The sequence below is a fragment of the Asterias amurensis genome, chromosome 7 (assembly GCF_032118995.1).
Source record: "Asterias amurensis chromosome 7, ASM3211899v1".
Taxonomy (NCBI): Eukaryota; Metazoa; Echinodermata; class Asteroidea; order Forcipulatida; family Asteriidae; genus Asterias; species Asterias amurensis.
In genome coordinates this window covers 23,412,315-23,437,826 of record NC_092654.1, presented here as the reverse complement: position 1 = coordinate 23,437,826, position 25,512 = coordinate 23,412,315, and the positions used below count along the sequence as shown (strand labels likewise).

Genomic DNA, 25,512 nt, shown 5'->3' with positions numbered 1-25,512 from the left:
TGAATATAGGTTTTCTCGGTCAATTTCGGAAAAAGAACAGCCAATTTAACCACCAAGCTATTCTATTTCGCGCAAAATCGAATGCTACTCAAAAGGGTCATTCGATTTCGTTTTGAGATTAGTCAAATGTAATGTTGCGTCATTCGAATTAACAAAATAATCATTCAATTTAACAATTCATCAAAGCAGCATTCAAATTCGCAAACGCTTCTTGAGGCGCGTGTGTCACGAAAAAGAATGACGCTACGCTAAATTGAACAGAGTACTTAAGGAATTTGACTCGACCCAAAACGAAATTGAATGCCCGAATTCTGAATTTGAAACGCAGTAACAACTGGAAAAGCAAAACAGCTTTAATTCGAACGCATGAAAATTAAATTGACTGCTCATTTGCCTAATTTGACCGAGAAAACCTATATTTACAAAAACAACAAAAAGTGGAAAAAACATTAAACAACTAAAAAAAACATTCATTAAGCACATTCAAATATCCGGTCTTGGTCAGTTAACCATTAAAGGTCTCGCGAAAAAATAAATAAAGAAGAAAACAACCTTATATAGCCCCAGGTAAAGTCTACTGGAAACATAAAATAAAGAAAATATGGTTTGCTTGATTTAAAAGTAAAGGTCGAAATAGTTGCCATTTATAGTTTATCTGTTTATTCGTATGTCTTGATAGTCGTACTTATTTGAATCCTCGTTGAGCGAAATTGGTTACCTCTTTACGAAATTGAAAATAATTAAATCAGTACAATTTCTTGTCGAACCAGCTTTGCTAAACTGAAAGATGATTGTGTGTCATGAAAAAGAATGAGTGTGTTAGGAACTTGAATGCCTCAAAACGAAATTGAATGACCGAATTCTGAATTTGAAACGCAGTAAAAAACGGAGAGACAAGATAGCTTTAATTCGAACGCATGAAAATTAATTTGGCTGCTCATTTTCCGAAACTGACCGAGAAAACCTATAGTTTTCAAGACACTGACTCAAAAGATTATTCTTGATTGTTTATTCCACAAGAGGGCGCTGTTTCACTGTCCACAACTCTACTCCTTCCTTGCAGCACTAGCACTCCACCACAGGCAGGCAGCTCGCAAGCAGACATATCGCGGCAAAATATTGAACCCTAAAATCATTCATTGCAGGCCATTTGGATTGGAAACGACTGTAAATGACAACATACAATGGGAAAACGTGATACTAGAGTGGTAAGTGTTAATCTAGACGGCAAACCTGGTCTCGACAATTCGTTGAACCATTTCTGTACGGTTCTGAATCCGAGGATCATGGTGATTTGATATTGAATTGTCCACACTGAGTGCTGACACTGCATACGATTACGAGTGCGTTTGGCGACCCAAACCAGAAACATTACTGGTCATCGGTTGATGTTTTCGCGGGGTCACACTTAATCCCGATAAATAACTTTCCGTATGGCGCCACCACTGTTTCACTCATTTTTACAAAAAGGGATATCTCATTGCATTTGAGGTAAATTTAGATATTATTTCATTCATAATCATAATCATATCGAATGAAAAAGTGGTGGCGCCATACAAAAAGGCATACAGAAACTTTTCCGATGAATCATTATATATAGACCTTATTGCGGTTCCTGCCTGGCTGATTTTTCTCAATTGTCGAAAGGCATTGTGGGAAGGAGAGGGGGGCACTGAATTGATGCCCCACCACTGTTTCTTCCCACAATGGCAATGCCCTTCAACAATTAAGAAAAATCCACCAGGCGCCTAGGGATTCGTAATAAGGTCTTATTTCAAGCTTCCTCCATCATGCTCCATCCATGCCTTGGGTAGACAAGGAGCTCCCAGCTCCAGCAGGGGCATGGGTAGACATGTGGAAAAACTGCCCTGTAAAAGTTGTTGCAGTCCTTAAAAATCAACTGACTCCCTTCAGCTTCAATCATTGCTTGATCTAATATCAATTGTCAGCCTGACATCCGAATTTAACCGATTGCATCCAATGGTTATTTTTTAAACCTGCCCACCTCGACTGGGCTCACATTCAACAAGACCATCGTAGGGCTTAACAGGAATGGCCCGGGCCCTGTAGTTTTAGTAGATTGGAGTCTTATTAATAATTATATAGCGCACATCCACCAAGGCAATCAAGGTGCTTAAACAAAATATCAAATTATAAAATAAGACAGTTGTTGAATTCATGAGACCCATTTATGTATCACGGCCAGGCAAACCTCTTATCTTCTTAGTGATAATTGAAACTGGTTTGTTTTCTCTGTGCAGTTACAGTTACACAATGCGCTGGACCTATTTATAGCTTTACGTCTCATCCGAATGATGAAGAAATAATAGTTTTAGAGTCTTGCTCAAGGAGACGATTAATCATGATTGGGATTCGAACCCACACTCTGCTAATAATAACAATAATAATATATACTCAGCACCAGAGCTGACCCCTCATCCACGACACGACACTGTTGTATTACTTTATTGAGATGAATGTGATTCTTTATTCCCTAGGCCTATGTGAACCCAATAGCAGCGGCCAGATCTTCAGGACCAGTCCAGAATGCAGGGCCCTCAATAAGAGATTACCTCAATCGGCCAAGACCAACCTGGTGAGTCCAGTTTATTATTTTTAATATTTTAGATTGGTTTATTTAACACCTTCACAGCCTTAAAGACACTGACACTGTTGGCAATTGTCAAAGACCAGTCTTCTCACATGGTGTATGCACAAGTATTAAAGAAACCTGTGAAAATTTGAGCTACATGTATTGGTCGTCAAAGTTGCGAGATAATAACAGGAAAAAAACACCTTGCCACATGAAGTTGTGTGCTTTCACATGCTTAATTTCGAGACCTCAAAATCTTATTCTGAGGTCTTGAAACCAAATTGAAATATTTAAGTGGAAAATTACTTCTTTCTTGAAAAACTTTTTGTTACTTCAGAGGGAACCGTTTCTCACAATGTTTTATACTATCAACAGCTCTCCGTTGATCGTTAACAAGTAAGTTTGTATGCAGTGATTACTGTTTGTGTCCAGTGCCTTTAAGGAGGCTGAATAGCAGGGAGCTTGGGTCCAGTCTGATCTTAGATTTTTAGCCGTCAGAAAAAATCAGCAAAATAGTTATAAAAGAAGGCCGAAAAAGTCAACCATTCATGTTTGTATATTTGCCCCTGGAAGGTACTCTAATTAACTTTTCCCTACCTTTTTCCAAGGGCTTTTTCCACATATTCGTATGATATCTTTTTAGGATAGTTGACTGTACATTATACAATTGTTGCACGCTGTGACGGAGTCCATGGCGTTTTGTACACCCGAGGAAGGGTGTACAAAACCCATGGACTCCATATCACAGCGTGCAACAATTGTTTTGTTATACATGTGCCTTGGTAATATGATTATTCCTTTTCTCAGAGTTATGTTGTCATCTTCAAACATTATAACGACGGAGTATGCATAACTTTATAAGCAGACGAACAGTTGTTCAAGTAAGAAACCATTCTTCACTGTTCCCTCGAACCCGCGTCCGTTTCGTACTTAGCGCTGGAAATCGACCAATGGTATCAAACTTCACAATTTGTTACCGAGGTATAACAAAATACAGTGTACTCTGAGCAAAATACACTGTGCTGCCCAGCACAGATATCCCAGAGATGACACTTTAGCAATGATGGCTACTAGGACTAATGGCCATCATTGCTAAACAGTGGACTAATTTGATTTAGAACCCTCCACTAAAATTGGTCTAGCTACATGTATGTACAACACCGACTGTACTATGTTAGAGTTTACATGTGTATACTTTTTGATATTATGTGTTAAATGTTGTTATTGTTATTTGTCAACAAGGGATGAATGGAAGGACATGGTAGACAAGAAGCAAGGAGGATCGAGTACTTTGGCTGACTGGGAGAAGAATATGAATGATGTAAGAATCCTTCTTTCTAAGGAATCTTTTTTGATAAAATGTATTGATACAATCACGCATGGGTTCATTAGCTTGGAATAGACAACACATTACTCCATAAGTTCCCTTCATTGGTTCCCTGTTCGTTATCAAATTACTTTTAAGTTGCTCTTGTTTTTTATTCATTGCTCTAATGTCTCAAGTGTAAGGCTGCTACTGCTAGGAGTCTAAGATCTTCAGATCTGTCCTGGCTTGTTGTCTCTCTTAATCACACTATTGGGAGATAATGTGTAGCGATCATTCTTACATGCAGGTCCTCTTCTTTGTAAACAAACTTTCTTAAAATATTTATCATATCTCCTGTGAGTAGTTTTAAGGGAACTCTCAAAACATTGTTGTTCACTCAAACTCATAGTCCATAAAAGATTGTTCTGTTTTCTTTCTTGTAGTTGCTAGGTATAGACGATGTGATCATGTTTACATTCACACTGCCCTCTGTTGATAAAACACTGTTTACGTCATGTTTCGCTGGGCAAAAAGACGCGTAGTCATGGTAAGATTTCTAGCTGGCTGCCAAAACACAAAGGTTTTGCCCGGCGGTATGCGTGCGAATCATGTTATGGTTTTCAAGTGAGGTCAGAGGTCACATCATATATACTACATCTACCTACTTTCTTTTATGTAATTTTTCTGTTTGACTGCGCCATGAGCATCATACCAGCGCCTTATAGATATTCAATGCCCTGTCCGAATTCGACACCAGCTGAAACTGTTGGCCTAACTTGAAAAGTGTGAAGCTAGAACAGAAGTGTCTTTCACTTCTAAAACTGTCCACTGTTGGTTAATAATTGTTTGTGTCAAATTTGTTTTGTATTATTTTTCCCCCCAGCAATTTAAAGAAGAGCTGAGGAAGAACAGGGAAGAGAAGCTAAACCAAAAGAAGAAAAAAAAGAAACCGGTACGTACTGGACAATCCTCAGTCTTAGGGTCGCTAGGGTTGATTTATCTCGCTTAGGGTTAAGATGAGAAAGAAGAAGCCGGTACTTACTGGACAATCCTCAGTCTTGGGGCTGCTAGGGTTGATTGATCTCGCTACACCACTTTGGTTCCCTGGACGCCTTGCTCGCTCTTAATCCGTGGTATTGTTCAAATTAATTACGCTAGTATTTGGCAGAAAGTCTGCTGATTGTTATATAAAAGACAATCTCAAACATAAGAAGAAACTATAAAAAATAGTAATCTTGCGGATACAACCATGTGTAAATCTCTTAGGGTGAGTGTTGGCTCTGAAAAGAGCCGGTTTGGTCTTGACGCTTCAAACAGTATACTCTGCTCGTCTTAAGGAGAATGTCTGAAAACCGCCTCTTTTAAGTGAGCCAACACTCACCCTAAAAGAGAGTTACACATGGTTGTACCCACAAGTTCATTATTTATTTATAGTTTCTTCTTATTTCTCCACACCATGCAAAGCTTTAAACAATACTTAATCTTAAACATGTTATACTTTTTTGTTTGGCATTTCAGAAAAAGAAATCTAAAAAGAGGAAGGAAGAGAGGGTGAGTATAGATGCTGGAATCAGACCAGTGTTTTAGACAGAATTTGTTAACTGACACTCTTTTGACATGACCCCTTCCAACGTTTTGTTTACAATTATAATTTTTAAATAAATTTTTTGGGGGTTGAATCAAAGAATTGACTTGAGTGGGGTTTGAACCAACGACCTCCGGATTAACGTGCCGGCGCTCTACCAACTGAGCTATCTAGCCCTGTATTGGCGGTGTCCCTGTTTTGTCAATATCTTTGTTTTGGGGTGCCAGTCAGAAGCCGTACAACCGAAACTCGTGTAGCCAGGGATCACACCCAAATTACAATACAACCTAGGAATTATAATTTTTGTTAAATGATTTCTCTTCACAAATTTAATAAAGTTACACACAAAAGCGATGCACTAAATTTTCCTTTATAGCCGAAAGGTTATCTGCCAATAACTTTATTTTTATAATGTTCAGACAGGCAATATACACCGGGAAATAACTAACATATAAACCATTAGAAACTTTGAGTTCTATGGCTTCAAGAATCTGTTGTCTGCTGCTTTGAATAAAGAAACGGATGTTTCAGATGAATATCAATGGGCAATGAGTTCCACAAGGCAGGCGCATAATTAAAAATAAAAATACTTTGAACTTGGACATCTAGAAAGAGGAATTTTGAAAAAAGGAAATTCTCTTTGTTGGGTGATTCTAAACAAAGAGTTGTAAATTCCGGTGTGAATATAAAATATTTTATAACAATCACTTGTTTGTTGTTCGTGTGACGACACCTCTGTGATTAATTGATTTTCTGAAGGACAAATCCAACTTGATGACAATAGACAAATCAATGAAACGCTGCCCCGTCATTAACTGATCAATCACAGATGCTGTTATGCGACCAAAAGTCTCTGAAGCATGGTCACACATCTGGTCTGGAATTTCATGTTTTGAGGAGAACAAGGTCATTTTTGTATTGCAAAGGGCACATCTAACTGAAAACCTTAAAAGTCCATTCATAAATAGCTAAGACAGTTTCGCTATTCCTGTTGGTGGAGAGCGCGTCATGTGGGGGTGTTTAAACCTTTGATAATGACCAGTAAAAAGTGTTGAAACATGGGCGTGACACGCAAGCTTGCACCTGTGCTTATAAGACAGTTTCTTCATTCCTATTGGTCGAGAGCAACGGCTGGAACAGTTGTGCCACATCACGTGATACGCGCGACACGCACAGCAGTCTCCTTATAAGGAGTTGTTTACCCGAGGGCCTTACCATTTCATAGCTGGAGGGGGGTGTTGTGTTGAAAGAAATCATTGAACAATTATAATTTTTGCACTTATTTTACTTTTTGACCAAAAGTGTTGATGTTTTTTGACTGAAAATGTATATATGAATGGGAATGAAAGTGTGTTGAATCAGTTTTCAACTAGTGGTTTAAACCCGCCGAGGCCTGGTTCTTGATAATTTACCTCGACTTCGTCTCAGCTATTATCAAGAACCAGGCCTCGGCGGGATTAAACCACTAGTTGAAAACCTCTTCACCACACATTGATTCCCTTAGTTAAAATTTGTTGAAAGGGCACCAAGGTTCTGATTATTTTTTTGTCATGATTCTCTTGTACAGCGCTTTGAAACTTTTGTACAAAGTGCTATATAAACATTTAAATTACTATTAATGGCAAAGGACACTTTTGGTAATTACTCAAAATAATTATAAATATAAAAACTTACTTGGTAACGAGCAATAGAGAGCTATTGATAGTATAAACCAGCAATGTGAGAAATGGCTCTGTCTGAAGTAATGTAGTTTTTGAGAAAGAAGTAATTTCTCAATCAAATTATTTCATTTTATTAAAAGACTGAACAGGACTTGAAGCCCTCTTTAGGCAACTGAAAGCACACACATTGTGCGACAAGGGTATTTTCCCTTTGATTGTTCACTTGCAACCTCGCTGACCAATTGAGTCAAAATTTTCACAGATTAGTTATTAGTTGCAATGTTAATGTTTGGGATACACAAGTGAGAAGTCTGGTCTTTGACAATTGCCAAAGGTGTCCAGTGCCTTTGAAACCAAGGTCAACAGCTTCAACCAGGGCTAACAGTGGCCACAGCTTCTGTGGCCAGCTGTGCAATGTGAGGCCGGAGACATGCAGCTGTGATCAATGCAGCCAGAGAACGCTGGATGACAATAGGGAAAACAAAATATTTATGTAAGGGCTAAATAAATGGATTGATTGATCTATCACTCCAACTTTCCACATAATAAATAATATTAAAACAATGCTCTTTTGTTCTGCTGGCCAATCAATACTGGCGTAAACTGCTGTTCTACAAAATTCTATGGTCAAAGAGCCTTCAACTTCATTGCACCTTCATTATGAAATGACCTACAAGTTCATATTCACCAAGCTGACTCTTTTTAGATTTCAAGGGACTTTTATGAACTCGCATCTTTGAACTAAATTGTTTGCCCTTTGTCTTGGTGGGTTTTCTTTTATCTACGAGTAGTAGATAGGTTAAAATGCTTGTATGTACAAGCAGTAAGCAATGTCTAACATAATGCCCATTGTCTCGGTGGGTTTTCTTTTGTTTTTTCTTGTCAAGTCTTCTCCTTCACCCTCATCTTCTTCATCATCGTCCTCCGACAGTCGACAAGAATCTGAGACCGAGGTAAGTTCCAGGATCATTGCCCAAAAAGCTCTCAAAATTATTGGCTTAAGGCACCTTTTAAAACCATAACCGAACAAGCGGATAACTTGCTGAAAAATATCTCAACAGTTGATTTCAAAACCCACAAGCAATCCAACTATATTGTGGATAAGTTTGAGGGGAACTTTAAGCCCTAAAAAAAAAAAGAGAAAACAAAATAAGTTTTTGTGTAAACAAGTAAGGTTTGAGGAGATACCAAGTACAAATGTAATAAATCTCTCTTAGGAGTTGTGGTGGTTCTGAGAACCAGTGGTTTAAAAACTTAACTTTTCAATCAATATCAAGGTTGTAGCTACCACGGTCGGAGCCGGTCGGCTATCACCGGCCCCAGCTTTTGCCGACCGGGATCCAACAAAAAATATCAAACTCCGACCGGCATAAATTTATGTAAAACTGTTTTAAATGCCATTGAAATAAGTGAAAAATAAAGAAAACAATCATGTAAAACTCCTAATTAGATGTGTATTTTATTTCTGTAAAAACAATCAAAACAATTTTCTCTCCAAAACCGCGATCTTCTCCGTGATTGTTGCTTAAAAATAAGCCGCTTGAATGCTGCGAGTTCATGGAGTACTGAAAAAAGCACGCACAATCTCCAGCGTGCGTGTAGTATCCATGATGCACAAAACCACATGGTAATACTCACACGGTCACCCACTGGTTATGCAGCATGCACAGCACATAACACACACAGTCCGAAGTCCATCTTAACCAAGATTCCGCACGCTGTGATTGGCCATTGATGGCTGTTAATAAATCCATATTCAAGATCTTCTCGGCTAGCCTTCTTCACAACACACGCTCACGAACGGAATAAAGAATTGGCGAACGTTGTGCATCACGCCTGCAGACTGTATGCACAATGCACAGCCTTGGAGGAATTCTAGTAACATGGACAACTTCTGCCAACAGAGGGCGTTGCGGGCCAAAGTTCATTGAATTATTTCTCAATGTGTGTTGTTGACCGATCGTTGATTCACAAGGATTTTGTTGCAAACGGAGATCAGAACATGTTCAAAACAAACAATTCTCAAACAACAAGTTCATTCAAATGGTTGTTGATAATTTAGGGAATAAATTAAGAGATAAAGTCGTCCAATTTTAGGGACTTCACTTCCGTGTTTTTTTTAATATTTTTTTTTTAGTTTCAATTTTTGTTTGTACCATACATGCAGCAGGCTAGTGAAAAAACCTGCAGGCGATCAAGAATTTTGGTTGACTCGCCCGGCGGGCGGTTGAAAACAAAGTTATTCTGATGGGTGGAGTCGTCGAAGTTGCATTAAATTTTTATTTAGAATTTTATTTAGACGATTTTCCTGTCTATTAATACTTGTTGAAAAAAAAATGAAATGACAAGAATCAATTTTTGAGTTTATTGAATGCACTTCGTTGAGAAATTGTCAATGAATACAACTCAGTGAAACATGGCTTTTCTATTTTACTAATGTGCTCCTTTTTGAAATGGAATAGTCTAGATTTTGCGGCAGTGATCGGACATGTGTCCCGTCATCCTGTGTTTCTGAACTTGTCTCTCCACTCTGCATTGCCTGCTGATGAATATATGCAACTACAAGCTTTTCAATTGATAAATTCAACACTCAAAAATTCTGCCTAGTAGTCTACCTACCCTATTTTGAGATGGGATTTAAATCGTAAACAGAATATTAATTTTATTTATTTTACCCTAACATTTTACTTTAAAACTTAATAAGTATTTATTTACTATGACTCCCTGGACATGTTTTTTCCTTTGACAATGGCGATGTCAAGGCACAAATAGGCAAGAGAGAGCCTGGGGAACCCATCAAAGCTTAAACAAAACCTAAAAATCTTCAGCTTCCAAAGACGCTGCCCCTGTTGATCCCACCGGGTTGTGAGGCGCTACGCTGCCCCTACATGTACACCCACCCTCTCGACCATGCTCTCGACAAAATTAGCCGGCATCCAATTTGCCCTAGCTACAACCTTGATCAATATGCAATTTACCTTTTTGATTTGTGATTGTCTCACTGTTTTTAGGGCTTGGATAATTTCATTTGAAATATTTATAGTATATAATATATAAAAATTAAAAAAGACTCATAGTTGCATTCTTTTTCCCCCTCCCAATCACAACACTCAAACCACACACCTCTCCCTGTCCACCAGCAGAGGAGAGAAAAGAAACGGAAAAGCAAGAAGAGACAGAAGAAGAAGAGGCGACATGATGACAACTCTTCAGACGAGGAAAGCGACAGACAGTCGGTGAGTTTGTCGTGTGTGTTTTCTTGTCAAACTTGAGCCTTCGAGAAAGACTCTGCTAGGGTCAAATAGTCAGGCCATTAACTACTTTTTTATAGTTTTTCTTACCTAAGACTGGTCCTCTGTCTTTATTTGCAAGGATAAAGACAGGCGCTGGTTTTACAGACACTAAGATTTCATTGGATACAATGGTGTCTATTATTGTGTATATTGAGGAAAAATTGTCAAAGGACAAGGATCTGTACATGTATGTGTGAGTTACATTTATATAAAAGAAATATTGAATGCATTTCGTTCGTCTGCTGTGCCAGAAAAATAATTACTCAGTGAAATCTGGCTTTTCCATTTCACTCAACTTCATCTCAAGAAATGGAATAGTCCAGATATTACCCAGTGATTATATTCTGCACTCATACGCATCCAGAAATCTCAATAAGATTTATGAATCAAGGATTGTTCATGAGGTGGTATAATTGGAAGTTATAATTTGATAGTTCCTGAGCATAGTTATCAGTGCATTAAGTGTTTGTCATTAAAGGCTACTCTACCTAGATTCAAACATGTCGGCCTCTATTTAAGATTAAAGGCAGTGGACATTATTCGTAATTACTCAAAATAATTATCAGCATTAAACCTCACTTGGTAACGAGTAATGGAGAGAAGTTGATAGTATAAAACATTGTGAGAAACGGCTCCCTCTGAAGTGACGTAGTTTCATAGTTATCTCGCAACTCCGACGACCTATCGAGCTCAAATTTTCACAGGGTTGTTATTTTATGCATAGGTTGAGATACACCAAGTGAGAAGACTGGATTTTGACAATTACCAATGGTGTCCACTGCCTTTAAGCCAGATGTTGTAAGCAGTTTACTTTGAAAGTTATTGCCTTCATAAATATGTTATTATACATTGTTTGTTATTTTGATTTGATTATGACTAATTTTTGTACAAAGACACATTGACATCTTGAGTTTCTGTCTTCAATATTTTTCAGATTAAATCTTCCAAGAATTAAGTTGTTGACATTCCGTGTCTCAATAATTAATGCGACGACCTATAGTCACATTTATATATTATTTTTTTATTTATATTTATTTGTAGAAATCCAGTACAGAAAAGAGGAAAAAATCTAAAAAGCACCACAAACACAAGAAGAGACGGCGATCAGATAGCGATGACGAATGAGTGTAGTCATCACTGCACAGCCTTGTAGACGCTACTCATACCAATGTCAAGTCTGGTATTCTCGTTTGGTGTTTTTTTATTTGTGATCTCCTGCTGCCTTAAAAGTTGTGTCAGTTTGGCAATTTGCCAATACAAACCCACCTACTATTCTGTAAAATCTGAATAAGAACAAATCTGCCATTTTTGGGATGTCACTTTTTATAAAAATGTCACAAATTCATTTTGTAGAAAAAATTCACAAAATGAAAGTAAAGATTATTGAAAAATTTTTGTCAACTGATTATTTTGATTACAGAGATTTTGATGAACTTTTTATACATTGTCATTACTAGTTTTGGCTTTACTGAATGTGGTGTTTTGTTACATTTGTATAGATTTATTGGGAACTCTCTTCTCAATTCTGTACTTTGTTTTTATTGAATATGCCACACAAGGTTGGGGGGGGGAATCACGCTCATACAACAATTCAATTTAATTTATTCTATAATCAACACCCCCTCTTCCCTAATGCTGTAGTTTTATTATTTCCCAGAATTCCTCATTTGGCTTAGGAATGCCTAAAGCCCTGTTCGCATTGGACTTAATTTGGGTAAACTAACCGAGCCAATGGGTAACTTACCCATTTTAAGTCCAATGCGAACAGCCCAGGAGGTTTTCCTCCCAGGTAATTTACCCGACCGAATGGGTAGTTTAACCAAGCCAAAGGTGCCCAGGAAGATTGACCAGGTCAGTTTAACCGAGCCAGAAAGTCCAATGCGGAAGCGACGACTCGGTTAAATCTCCCATCCGTCCGTGTCCCGAAGAAGCTGACATGTTTTGTCATGGGAGAATAATATTTTCGTGATTATCGAACTCTTCAATGTCACACAGGGGGCCAGCTCGGTTAGTTTACCCACGGTCTCGGTTAGTTTACCCGAGTCAAGTAAATCTAAGTGCGGACGCTGGTAAGTTTCCCCTTTTGGAATGTTAACCACTGTCTCGGTAAAACGTTAGTCCAATGCGAACATGGCTTAAGCCTTGCTCCATATTTTGAATTTTAAAAAATCATGTCACTTTGAATACTTGCAGCTACGAAACACCAGTTCACAATTCACCAACTTTGTTCAAGATGATCATTCGTACAATCTGAGAATATATTTATTAGGACATTTTCAGGACAAAGTCTTTTTTAAAGATTTGTAAAATATATGTGAATAATTTGTACATTTTTTTCTTCAGTTTAACATAAGTTTTAGACAGAGTTTAGCTTGAGTTTAAAGGGCAATTCCAGGCCCTTAAAATCGAAAGACCTCTCAGAAGTCAAGGCTTACAGACAACTTCTAGACAACCAAATGCTCTGCAAAAGAACCACTTTGGTTGCACTAGAGAAATTTTTAATCAGTGTTCACTGTTGGACAGTCCTCAAAAGAATGATGTAAAATTTGCAATGAGAAGGTTGTTTTGTTTCCATTCATGGCGATTGCCGGGAATTATTTATCTGTAAATTGATCGGAGTGACATGACTAACTTAATAGTTTTAGTCTGCTATTTTTATTAAAAGGTTTATCAGTCTTCTTGTTCCACCAAGGTACATTGACAAGAATAACATGTGGTCAATTTCTTTCTTATTGGACATTATTCTTCATGCATGATATTCTTTCTACTGAAGTCTGATTTGAAAATTTAGATTTCAGCCTGAAAAGTCTATTAAGGGTCAGCCCTTGTACTTAAAAAAAAAAACATTTCCTACTTTTTTTCAGGGACCAAATATGTCAAAATTAAGGACTATTTAACAGACATTGAAGTCAAATACTGTACGGTTCTGACTTGCCACAAATGTTTGCACATTAATTGAACCAATTGAAACATTCTCATATAAACTCAAAAGTGTTGCATTATGGACAGGTTATCGCTTGCAAAGTTAATGTTATTTCAGTGGTTTGTATCAGAAAAAAAGTTGCCCTGAATTTGGCTTCTAATCACACAATTTTTGTCACCTTTAATTGTGCAAGGGGCACTTCCATCTGAAAATTGGACAATTCATGTGAAACTTTTGAAGGGACACCAAGGTCAAGACCGGGTCAACAGAGGTCATGGCCTCTCTAGCAAGTCAAGGCATTCTCCATGTCATGGCTGTGTGTTATGATCTATACTTTGCTCATGATGAAAAAGCCAGAGTTTCAGAAAGCGAGATGGGCCTATAAACTTGTTCTTAAAAATAGCTCTTTCACTAGAAACTTCAGTTTATCACTTCATTTTGATCCACTTATGTACAAAGTGATTGACTTTGCTCCAAGTCTGTGATTGTGTTGTTTTGTCTGCTTGACAGCCAATACAGTGTTTACCTGAAAAGAGACACCTAGGTTTCAAGGCAACCTCGGTTACCCCACACACTTCACATATCCAGCAATTGGGAGGATACAAGCTTTTCTTCGGAAGCAAACAAACATGGTTAGTCTTGCAACTCCAATGAATAAGAAGCGTTTATATTCCGACTCGTGATGGACACCTGTATAAGATTCCAATGAGGCTACAAGTGATGTCAGTTACATGTACCTCTCACACTCGCAAAACCTCACACAATTCACATAATCCAGGCTGTTCTTCAGTGGCATCTGACTGAGGTTTAGTAATGTACCTCACAAGGATAACGAGTTTACAATCCATTTGTTTAACTCCAGGGTACTCATGATGGACACCAGTAAAAGAGTCCAACGCCCCATACACTTCAACTTCTTTCCTTAATGAGGTTTTAACTGAGAGTACCTCTAGCACCTCACAAAATATCTTATAAATACTTTGCAGAATTCAAGTTCCTGTTCATGTTTATTATCTAGGCTACTTAATTTTGGCACCTCCAGTAGTTCAATCAGAATCCTTCACCGGTCTCATGTTCCTATTGCTCCAGACTGTCCCTGTGTGGCGCTGAGGGAGGCTACCTCTAACACCTCACAAAACATCCTCTGAATACCCTCACCACTTAGAGCAGATGTTTCATAATATCTGGAGAACAAAAACACCACAAAAGGAGAGTATTTAGTTCTGCTGAATTAAATTCTTTAGGAGAAAATATTTTTAGCTTAAATTGCCTTTTTGAGGTATGGCGGACGTGATGGAAGTGTACTGAGAAAACAAATAATGAAACTTACTTGAGTTTTCTTGAGGCTGCCCACTTTGCTGCTTCGTCAGGTGTAATTACCCTCTTGCCTTTGATGTCAATCTGGGGGAATAATGAGTGTATTTGCAAGTGGTTTGTACAAAATGTTTATCAAGTGGTAACAGCATTTGTGTGTACATGTACTTGTATACTGACAATTTTTTCCTCTACAGTCACAAAAGATCAAACAGAAAGATAAGAACTTGCAGCTCATGTGTTCACCATGCTAAGTTTCCCATGAATAAAATATATAAAAAACCTGTTAAGAAGTCATCAAACTCGGAGTTTCTGTTTCAATACTATGTGTAAACAATGACAAGTGGTTTGGTATTTTGTCAGGGATTAATGGACAAAATTTGTGGGATCTTCAATATTTTGCAGGAGGACCAGTGCTGGGATTTTCAGATTGAAACAAATAAATGTTCAATTACTAACAATCCTGTTCTTGATAATAAATGTGGCTCTTTTTGAAACCATCGCTTAGGCTCTGACTTAGGCTCTGGCTGTGTCAGTAATTTTCAAAAAAAGAACTTTTAGTAAGAGGTTTCAAGGTGGATGGAGCTTAAGCCATGGCTTTCAAAGAAGCCATATGTTTAGAAAAAGGGTTGTGATTATTTATTTAGATAATACATTTTTTTTTCTTTTTTTTTTTTTTGGGGGGGGGGATAGGGTAAGGGGGACTGCAAAAAAAAACCCCATAAATTTAGATGTTTCACCTTATTTGCCACGACCACAGTGTGCATAGCGCCCGCTTCGTATCTCACTGTTTCTTTTAACCAGAAGTCCAAGCTTTCGAATGAGTTGCGATTGGTCACATCAAAGACTAAGATGCATGCGTGAGTGCCGCCGTAGAGTTCATTACGTACTTCAGAATATTCCAACTGTCCGGAAAGATCCCATAGATGAACTCGCACTGTAGACAAAATATATAAAAAAAAACATCTGTGTTCCATTAAAGTATTATGAGTTGTCAACAAGAACTCAGAAAGTATACATCATTTTAAATAAGTGAGTGTGTTTACATTGAACTACTTGGTTTATTAAACCAATCCATGGTTAAACTTATTGAATGAGCTGTTAATTTGACCCCCCCCCCCCACAAAAAAAAAAAAAAAAAATCAGAATCTCTTCTATTTGAACTGAATACACAAAAGCTGTATGGTCATAATTGCTTTCAAAGTTCGCTTACAGTCTTCTTTCTTGACTTTCTGTATTTTAAATCCATAGTCAACACCAACTGTAGGTTGATATGTTGCAGAAAACTGTAGAGAGAGAAAAAAACGAAATTAAATTCAATATTATGTTTCTGTATAATACAAATCTAAAAATTATTTCTTGTGGCTTCTTAAAGTTTATCAGATTGAAAACAAAAAATGGTAGGCTACGAAACTGTCAATACATTTAACTCACTCATAATGTAAAATTTTATTTTCTGCAAAATGAGAGCTATTAAATGGCCTGACATTTCAACCATAGAAAGAGTCTAAGACGACAACACACTTAGACAGGTGTAGTGTAACAGAATCAGTCAAAAAGAAAGAGATGAAAAAAGAGAGAAGCACACAAAAAAAGGTTAGTTTTTCATGAATCTTTTAAAGAATTTGTTTCGACCAAAAGTCAGAATATCAAGGGCTTAATCACCTTATCTTCACAGAAATGCTTGATGATGCAGGTTTTACCTGCAGCTGATGTTCCCACGGCGATGACCTTGACCCAGATGAGAGATGAGACTGCATCTTGGATGCAGACAGGAAGATGCCCTGGTTCTCGATCCATTATGTCATCTTTAGAGTAGAAACCAAAAGAAACAAACCAAATGATTGGAGTGACACTCACAATCACATGGGGTTTTAGGTTATTACCGGTAGTAGACCCAGTAACTGGGTCACTGTACTCCTTTTTTCGAAATGTTGACATTCTCCGTCGTACTAGCTACTAGTACTAGAAAAAAGGAGTACAGCGCCCCAGTTACTGGGTCTATACTGGTAGGTGCTTTACTGGAGCCCCAAGATTTGGACCTGCAAAGTGCAAAAAGTCGCTTTGCATTGGCTTCGGGTGAAATAAACATGCATATCTTGGAAAAGAAATAGAAACATTTTATCGATATTTGAGTACCAAAGGGGCGACCTACATGTACACACGGTGTAGGCTATAATTACAATAACAGTTTCTTTTCAGATACATGTATATGTAGTAAATGTAGGTCTACTATTACTAATCTATGTCAGGTCCTGGCAGCGGCTTGTCCTTGCCAAGCGGTCAGCCACACCGGACTCAAGCTCTGGCTGTTGTTTATGATCAGCAGAGTGTGAGTTAATTTCAAGTCCTGGTGCAAAGTTAGAGGTTTCTGCTGAAAAACTTTATGATATTGAATTGATAGTACTTAGCCTATTAATAAGTAGAATAGATCATGATGATGTTTGTTGGAACAAAAATTATGAATTTAATTCAATAATCAATTATCATCAGTGAAAGATCCCCTTTAAGATAATAACGAAAGTTGGGAAACTTTTACCTGTTAAAATGTCAATACAAAATCCATGTCCAGCTCCAACATATCTAGTAAGTTCTCATCACCTTCCCATCTTCAGTTCAGTCCCCAGCTATTCTGTGTCGCTATGGACGCCCAAATGAACTGGTTAAACAGCGCCCTCTCCAATTATCTTGCAATTTATCAAGTACCTTGACGTGTCAAACGAAGTAACAGCACTGAACGGATCAGGGTGTCATTTTCAACTGAAATACAGGTGTTTTTTTTCGATTGCTTGCAAGATTCGGGAAATAAAAACTAGCCAAGCAGAGAAGTACACGTCGTACTTAAGCATGGTAAGTATTTGCAAGTATTTTCAAAATACAAGTATTTGTAAATCACAATTGTGTAGTGCACTGTACAATGCCGTTTACTTTGAAGTCAGACAGATAGTTTTTAAAGGTAACTTTAGTTTACTTTAAGTTTAATACAAGTTAAATTAAAGTTATTTAATTAATTAAAGTTTAATCAAATAATAATTTATTAATTGCCAATTGGCCGACCTTGTTTTTGTTATTTTTGTGTAGCAGACTTTTGCCAGCATTAAGCACTTCTAGCGCTTATGAGTCAACTCGGTCCCAAGTTAACTCGGTCCCAAGTCAACTCGGTCCCAAGTCAACTCGGTCCCAGTCAACTCGGTCCCAAGTCAACTCTGTCCGTATGGTTGACGGGAAGTAATTTTATGTTTTCTTTGAATAGGAAAACAATCATTTATAACTAATGTCCTTTGACCGTTTTTTGTGTGTACATGAAACGGGATAATTAGTGTGCACCGATGTTCAGGGTATAATATTCGATGCCTTCAAAAGCGACCCATTTGATTTATTTCTAAGAAAAGTTTCCGTATGGCGCCACCACTTTTTCATTCGAATGGAATACTATAGTATCTAATTTACCTCAATGAGATATCCCTTTTTGTAATTTACCTCAATGAGATATCCCTTTTTGTAAAAATGAGTGAACAAGTGGTGGCGCCATACGGAAAGTTATCCTGTTTCTATAACATTCACTGTTGAAAATTACCGATTGTGTTGGCCCCCCAAAAATGTCTTCAGATGTTTCTTTGCTTTCAACCAGAGCATTGTTTTCTGTATGGCTCTCAACAATTCATAAATTGACAAACATTAATAATTGAATCCTCTTTGATTTCTTTTCAAATAACTTACATTTAAAATCTAATTACATAAAAACAGTACGAATCACATAATTAATAAAAAATAAAGAAAGGAAATTAATGTTTGGTTAAATTATAAAGAACATTTTCAAGTTAACTTATAAAAATAATAAATAATATCCAAAATCTACAATTAAAAAACTAAAACTATTAAGGAAATTAGTGTTGTTCGAAAATAAATAATAAATTTAATTATTGTTCAAACAACTTTGTATCAGAAATGTTATTTTGAGTAATCGTGGAATTGCCCAAATAATGATACTGAGCAGTAAAAAAGTTACTATACATTAATATTAAATGCTAGAACCAATTGATAACTTTTTGCTTTTTACTTTTGCATCTAGATGAGGTGATATTTGACACAAAGTGTTGCGTGAGTTTAATGAGAAGTGCACACACAGTAGAGAGGAGACGGTGATCCAAGATGGCAAAGAATCTATTTGTGGCGTATGTGCTGTGGTGGTTTTTGGGATGGCTGGGTGTGCATCACTTCTATCTGGGTCGAGACAGACACGCATTCGTCTGGTGGGCAACAGGTGGCGGTATATTCCGTCTGGGTTGGTTTCGTGACTTGTGGCGTCTACCGTCGTATGTTGATTCGGCAAATGAGGAGCCGTACTACATGGAACGTCTCACTGAAATGATCAGAATACGCAAATCACCACCGTTCAACCCAAGTCGGTTCATCGGCCAAGCATGCTTTGGAACTTTCCTGGGGCACCTGTCAATGCTCGCCATCTCCGAGGACTTTGCTGTGGCGTACCCGATAGTCCGAAGCCTCGTTGTACCATTCTGTGTTGCCATCGGTGTCCACATTGTTGGAAATATCGGCCGGGAAACTGGACATTTTAAGTGGGCGATAGTGGGAGCTGTCATACCCGCATTGAAGCTTATCAGTAACCCTCACATTGTTGTATACATGGCTTTGCTTAGCGCCATTCTGTTCCAGAGAGATCGAAGCTTCAAAAGGAAGCCCAGTCAAAGAGGCTTGTGCAGTCGTCTCTTTGTGCTTTTTGTCGCTGGTAAGTACTTATGATGAAGGAAAAGCTTGGTTGCATATGGTTTCGCACCAGTTACCCCAGCTCACTTTTCATACTGTTTCCGCCTACATGTAGGTCCCTATTCCACAGTGTTCGAGCTGCATGTTTCAAGAATACCCACAGGTTTTACCACTTACCCCTACTCCAGAGAAGGGATGGCAATTCCCCGGAGTATGCCCATGTGCTAGGGGAATAGAGTAGTTTGAAAAGGGCTTAATAGATCTTTGAGGAGAGGGGGGGGGGGTGGGGGCGGCTGAGAACTTGAGAAGGAAAACAAAAACTAAATGGTTACTCACTTTAAACTCCATACGAGTAGACCCTATCAATTCTCCCAATAAATATTTCTGCTGAAATACTGTTAAGAGACAGCAGAAGAATTAAAAACTGAAGACACAAAATGACCATTAATCATGTTCACAAAATCAACAACAAAACAAACATTGTAATTCCTCCCCTCCCCCTCTCCTATTTAGTGTTAAAACAAGACAATTTTTGCTTTTTTAACCACCAACCTGCTAACATGTAAGACTTCATTCTTGTGGATATGGGACGCAGAAGCGCTATATTTTTTCTGCATTCCACTCGCGCTTTTGTAATAACTAATAATTTGTTTGTATTTTTTGTAAACTTTTCTGACAGGATCTATGATCATGAGTTTGTGGGGTTCTGCCCTCTACTTCAACGCTTCAGTCACAACCTCTGATGGAGAAACCATTCGGTTTAGGGATGCTGTCGACCACTTCTTTGGTTCTCCCATCTGGAAGGAATTCAAAGAGACCATTAAGGCGCTGTTCCATGAGGGATGGGAGAAAGGTTGGGAGAATATGTGGAGTCGATTCGTGCAGTCCTTAGATCCTGAAGGAGAACAGAATGCTTATCAGGCAAGTTTATACCTTTTTGTTTTTTGGGTACAATCTTCCGGGTCAAAATCGCAAGTTATCCCTGCCCACTTGCATGTTTTTTTTAGCAGTTTCTTGAGTAATCGATTTTCTTTGAAAACATCTTTGCTATGATGAAACCCTTGACTTGATTAAGGAGAGACGACAAGGATTTTCATAATTAGTTTTGGGATTGTTGTAATATGAACAAATTGAGTTGGCGCAAGGCTGAAAATCTGAAAACTTCAACAAATATGAGAAAAGTGATCTGGGTGGTTTAACAGACAAAGAATGTCCTCGTTTCCAAACAGTGGGAGAATGATAAGAAGTCCTCATGTAACTGGGTCAACAAACATTTATGTGTTTGTGTGTGTGTGTTTACCATTGGAAACAGGTTTTAGGGCTTTCCAAGGGTGTGACCCAAGCGGAAATCACCAAGCGTTACCGGACGCTCGTCCGTGAGATGCACCCGGACAAGATTCGCAATGGAAACAAAGAAGAGGCTGCGGCGGCTTTCATGAAGATTCAATCAGCCTATGAGACATTGTCTAAGATCAAGGAGAAGCGGGCTCGGAGACAGAACTACCGGAAACAAAAAGAGTATGAGTTTCGTGATATGTAACTGAAATCTTAACCAAATCTACCCCTTGATAAATCATCACATGGCCATGGTTTGACAAGTTCCATGGTCGATTCACATGACGACTGGCATCATTGTTGCGTAGACGAGCAAACTGAGTCAGAGTGTGACTTTTATCAGAGTGTGACTTTTATCCTCAAAAGAATGATGTAAAATTTGCAATGAGAAGGTTGTTTTGTTTCCATTCATGGCGATTGCCGGGAATTATTTATCTGTAAATTGATCGGAGTGACATGACTAACTTAATAGTTTTAGTCTGCTATTTTTATTAAAAGGTTTATCAGTCTTCTTGTTCCACCAAGGTACATTGACAAGAATAACATGTGGTCAATTTCTTTCTTATTGGACATTATTCTTCATGCATGATATTCTTTCTACTGAAGTCTGATTTGAAAATTTAGATTTCAGCCTGAAAAGTCTATTAAGGGTCAGCCCTTGTACTTAAAAAAAAAAACATTTCCTACTTTTTTTCAGGGACCAAATATGTCAAAATTAAGGACTATTTAACAGACATTGAAGTCAAATACTGTACGGTTCTGACTTGCCACAAATGTTTGCACATTAATTGAACCAATTGAAACATTCTCATATAAACTCAAAAGTGTTGCATTATGGACAGGTTATCGCTTGCAAAGTTAATGTTATTTCAGTGGTTTGTATCAGAAAAAAAGTTGCCCTGAATTTGGCTTCTAATCACACAATTTTTGTCACCTTTAATTGTGCAAGGGGCACTTCCATCTGAAAATTGGACAATTCATGTGAAACTTTTGAAGGGACACCAAGGTCAAGACCGGGTCAACAGAGGTCATGGCCTCTCTAGCAAGTCAAGGCATTCTCCATGTCATGGCTGTGTGTTATGATCTATACTTTGCTCATGATGAAAAAGCCAGAGTTTCAGAAAGCGAGATGGGCCTATAAACTTGTTCTTAAAAATAGCTCTTTCACTAGAAACTTCAGTTTATCACTTCATTTTGATCCACTTATGTACAAAGTGATTGACTTTGCTCCAAGTCTGTGATTGTGTTGTTTTGTCTGCTTGACAGCCAATACAGTGTTTACCTGAAAAGAGACACCTAGGTTTCAAGGCAACCTCGGTTACCCCACACACTTCACATATCCAGCAATTGGGAGGATACAAGCTTTTCTTCGGAAGCAAACAAACATGGTTAGTCTTGCAACTCCAATGAATAAGAAGCGTTTATATTCCGACTCGTGATGGACACCTGTATAAGATTCCAATGAGGCTACAAGTGATGTCAGTTACATGTACCTCTCACACTCGCAAAACCTCACACAATTCACATAATCCAGGCTGTTCTTCAGTGGCATCTGACTGAGGTTTAGTAATGTACCTCACAAGGATAACGAGTTTACAATCCATTTGTTTAACTCCAGGGTACTCATGATGGACACCAGTAAAAGAGTCCAACGCCCCATACACTTCAACTTCTTTCCTTAATGAGGTTTTAACTGAGAGTACCTCTAGCACCTCACAAAATATCTTATAAATACTTTGCAGAATTCAAGTTCCTGTTCATGTTTATTATCTAGGCTACTTAATTTTGGCACCTCCAGTAGTTCAATCAGAATCCTTCACCGGTCTCATGTTCCTATTGCTCCAGACTGTCCCTGTGTGGCGCTGAGGGAGGCTACCTCTAACACCTCACAAAACATCCTCTGAATACCCTCACCACTTAGAGCAGATGTTTCATAATATCTGGAGAACAAAAACACCACAAAAGGAGAGTATTTAGTTCTGCTGAATTAAATTCTTTAGGAGAAAATATTTTTAGCTTAAATTGCTCAATAAGCCTTTTTGAGGTATGGCGGACGTGATGGAAGTGTACTGAGAAAACAAATAATGAAACTTACTTGAGTTTTCTTGAGGCTGCCCACTTTGCTGCTTCGTCAGGTGTAATTACCCTCTTGCCTTTGATGTCAATCTGGGGGAATAATGAGTGTATTTGCAAGTGGTTTGTACAAAATGTTTATCAAGTGGTAACAGCATTTGTGTGTACATGTACTTGTATACTGACAATTTTTTCCTCTACAGTCACAAAAGATCAAACAGAAAGATAAGAACTTGCAGCTCATGTGTTCACCATGCTAAGTTTCCCATGAATAAAATATATAAAAAACCTGTTAAGAAGTCATCAAACTCGGAGTTTCTGTTTCAATACTATGTGTAAACAATGACAAGTGGTTTGGTATTTTGTCAGGGATTAATGGACAAAATTTGTGGGATCTTCAATATTTTGCAGGAGGACCAGTGCTGGGATTTTCAGATTGAAACAAATAAATGTTCAATTACTAACAATCCTGTTCTTGATAATAAATGTGGCTCTTTTTGAAACCATCGCTTAGGCTCTGACTTAGGCTCTGGCTGTGTCAGTAATTTTCAAAAAAAGAACTTTTAGTAAGAGGTTTCAAGGTGGATGGAGCTTAAGCCATGGCTTTCAAAGAAGCCATATGTTTAGAAAAAGGGTTGTGATTATTTATTTAGATAATACATTTTTTTTTCTTTTTTTTTTTGGGGGGGGGGGATAGGGTAAGGGGGACTGCAAAAAAAAACCCCATAAATTTAGATGTTTCACCTTATTTGCCACGACCACAGTGTGCATAGCGCCCACTCCGAATCTCACTGTTTCTTTTAACCAGAAGTCCAAGCTTTCGAATGAGTTGCGATTGGTCACATCAAAGACTAAGATGCATGCGTGAGTGCCGCCGTAGAGTTCATTGCGTACTTCAGAATATTCCAACTGTCCGGAAAGATCCCATAGATGAACTCGCACTGTAGACAAAATATTTTAAAAAAAAACATCTGTGTTCCATTAAAGTATTATGAGTTGTCAACAAGAACTCAGAAAGTATACATCATTTTAAATAAGTGAGTGTGTTTACATTGAACTACTTGGTTTATTAAACCAATCCATGGTTAAACTTATTGAATGAGCTGTTAATTTGCCCCCCCCCCACAAAAAAAAAAAAAAAAATCAGAATCTCTTCTATTTGAACTGAATACACAAAATCTGTATGGTCATAATTGCATTCAAAGTTCGCTTACAGTCTTCTTTCTTGACTTTCTGTATTTTAAATCCATAGTCAACACCAACTGTAGGTTGATATGTTGCAGAAAACTGTAGAGAGAGAAAAAAACGAAATTAAATTCAATATTATATTTCTGTATAATACAAATCTAAAAATTATTTCTTGTGGCTTCTTAAAGTTTATCAGATTGAAAAAAAAAATGGTAGGCTACGAAACTGTCAACACATTTAACTCACTAATAATGTACAATTTTATTTTCTGCAAAATAAGAGCTATTAAATGGCCTGACATTTCAACCATAGAAAGAGTCTAAGACGACAACACACTTAGACAGGTGTAGTGTAACAGAATCAGTCAAAAAGAAAGAGATGAACAGAGAGAGAAGCACAAAATGAATGAATCTTTCAAAGAATTTGTTTCAACCAAAAGTCAGAATATATCAAGGGCTTAATCACCTTATCTTCACAGAAATGCTTGATGATGCAGGTTTTACCTGCAGCTGATGTTCCTACGGCGATGACCTTGACCCAGATGAGAGATGAGACTGCATCTTGGACGCAGACAGGAAGATGCCCTGGTTCTCGATCCATTATGTCATCTTTAGAGTAGAAACCAAAAGAAACAAACCAAATGATTGGAGTGACACTCACAATCACATGGGTTTTTAGTTTATTACCGGTAGTAGACCCAGTAACTGGGTCACTGTACTCCTTTTTTTGTAATGTTGACATTCTCCGTCATACTAGTTATTAGTACTAGAAAAAGGAGTACAGCGCCCCAGTTACTGGGTCTATACCGGTAGGTGCTTTACTGGAGCCCCAAGATTTGGACCTGCAAAGTGCAAAAAGTCGCTTTGGCTTCGGGTGAAATAAACATGCATAAGTTCTTGGAAAAGAAATAGAAACATTTTATCGATATTCGAGTACCAAAGGGGTGACCTACATGTACACACGGTGTAGGCTATAATTACAATAACAGTTTCTTTTCAGATACATGTATCGTATATGTAGTAAATGTAGGTCTACTTTTTACTAATCTATGTCAGGTCCTGGCAGCGGCTTGTCCTGGCCAAGCGGTCAGCCACACCAGACTCAAGCTCTGGCTGGTGTTTATGATCAGCAGAGTGTGAGTTAATTTCAAGTCCTGGTCTAACCATGGAGCTGTGCAAAGTTAGAGGTTTCTGCTGAAAAACTTAATGATATTGAATTGATAGTACTTAGCCTAACTTAGCCTATTAATAAGTAGAATAGATCATGATGATGTTTGTTGGAACAAAAATTATGAATTTAATTCAATAATCAATTATCATCAGTGAAAGTTCCCCTTTAAGATAATAACGAAAGTTGGGAAACTTTTACCTGTTAAAATGTCAATACAAAATCCATGTCCAGCTCCAACATATCTAGTAAGTTCTCATCACCTTCCCATCTTCAGTTCAGTCCCCAGCTGTTCTGTGTCGCTATGGACGCCCAAATGAACTGGTTAAACAGCGCCCTCTCCAAT

General features: G+C 37.9%; 4 protein-coding genes across 5 annotated transcripts; 2 read left to right on the top strand and 2 right to left on the bottom strand.

The window, feature by feature from the left end:
• The first annotated feature begins 1,069 nt into the window (after positions 1-1,069).
• LOC139939884 (uncharacterized) lies at positions 1,070-11,619 on the top strand. 2 transcript variants are annotated; one of them, XM_071936042.1, is made up of 8 exons: positions 1,070-1,208; positions 2,499-2,596; positions 3,836-3,914; positions 4,783-4,851; positions 5,418-5,450; positions 8,033-8,098; positions 10,289-10,381; positions 11,480-11,619. In XM_071936042.1, the coding sequence occupies exons 1-8, from the start codon at positions 1,185-1,187 to the stop codon at positions 11,561-11,563; spliced, it is 546 nt and encodes a 181-aa protein (XP_071792143.1). In that variant the 5' UTR covers positions 1,070-1,184; the 3' UTR covers positions 11,564-11,619. The 2 variants fall into 2 exon arrangements, with proteins under 2 accessions (XP_071792143.1, XP_071792142.1); XM_071936041.1 differs by having other exon boundaries at positions 10,286-10,381.
• A 2,786-nt stretch (positions 11,620-14,405) lies between these two features.
• Positions 14,406-17,341, bottom strand: LOC139939883 (dnaJ homolog subfamily C member 27-like). The gene is made up of 6 exons (XM_071936040.1): positions 17,215-17,341; positions 16,341-16,483; positions 15,889-15,961; positions 15,416-15,612; positions 14,692-14,762; positions 14,406-14,545 (listed from the first exon to the last, which is right to left on the bottom strand). Exons 2-6 carry the CDS (start codon positions 16,473-16,475, stop codon positions 14,431-14,433), a joined length of 591 nt encoding a protein of 196 aa, XP_071792141.1. The 5' UTR covers positions 16,476-16,483; positions 17,215-17,341; the 3' UTR covers positions 14,406-14,430.
• A 43-nt stretch (positions 17,342-17,384) lies between these two features.
• LOC139939880 (dnaJ homolog subfamily C member 22-like) lies at positions 17,385-20,943 on the top strand. Its single transcript, XM_071936038.1, has 4 exons — positions 17,385-17,525; positions 18,748-19,425; positions 20,083-20,324; positions 20,716-20,943. Exons 2-4 carry the CDS (start codon positions 18,828-18,830, stop codon positions 20,941-20,943), a joined length of 1,068 nt encoding a protein of 355 aa, XP_071792139.1. The 5' UTR covers positions 17,385-17,525; positions 18,748-18,827.
• Positions 20,944-22,538: 1,595 nt separating this feature from the next.
• On the bottom strand, positions 22,539-25,471 carry LOC139939882 (dnaJ homolog subfamily C member 27-like). The gene is made up of 6 exons (XM_071936039.1): positions 25,368-25,471; positions 24,465-24,607; positions 24,026-24,098; positions 23,556-23,752; positions 22,834-22,904; positions 22,539-22,678 (listed from the first exon to the last, which is right to left on the bottom strand). Exons 2-6 carry the CDS (start codon positions 24,597-24,599, stop codon positions 22,564-22,566), a joined length of 591 nt encoding a protein of 196 aa, XP_071792140.1. The 5' UTR covers positions 24,600-24,607; positions 25,368-25,471; the 3' UTR covers positions 22,539-22,563.
• Between the last annotated feature and the right edge of the window lie 41 nt (positions 25,472-25,512).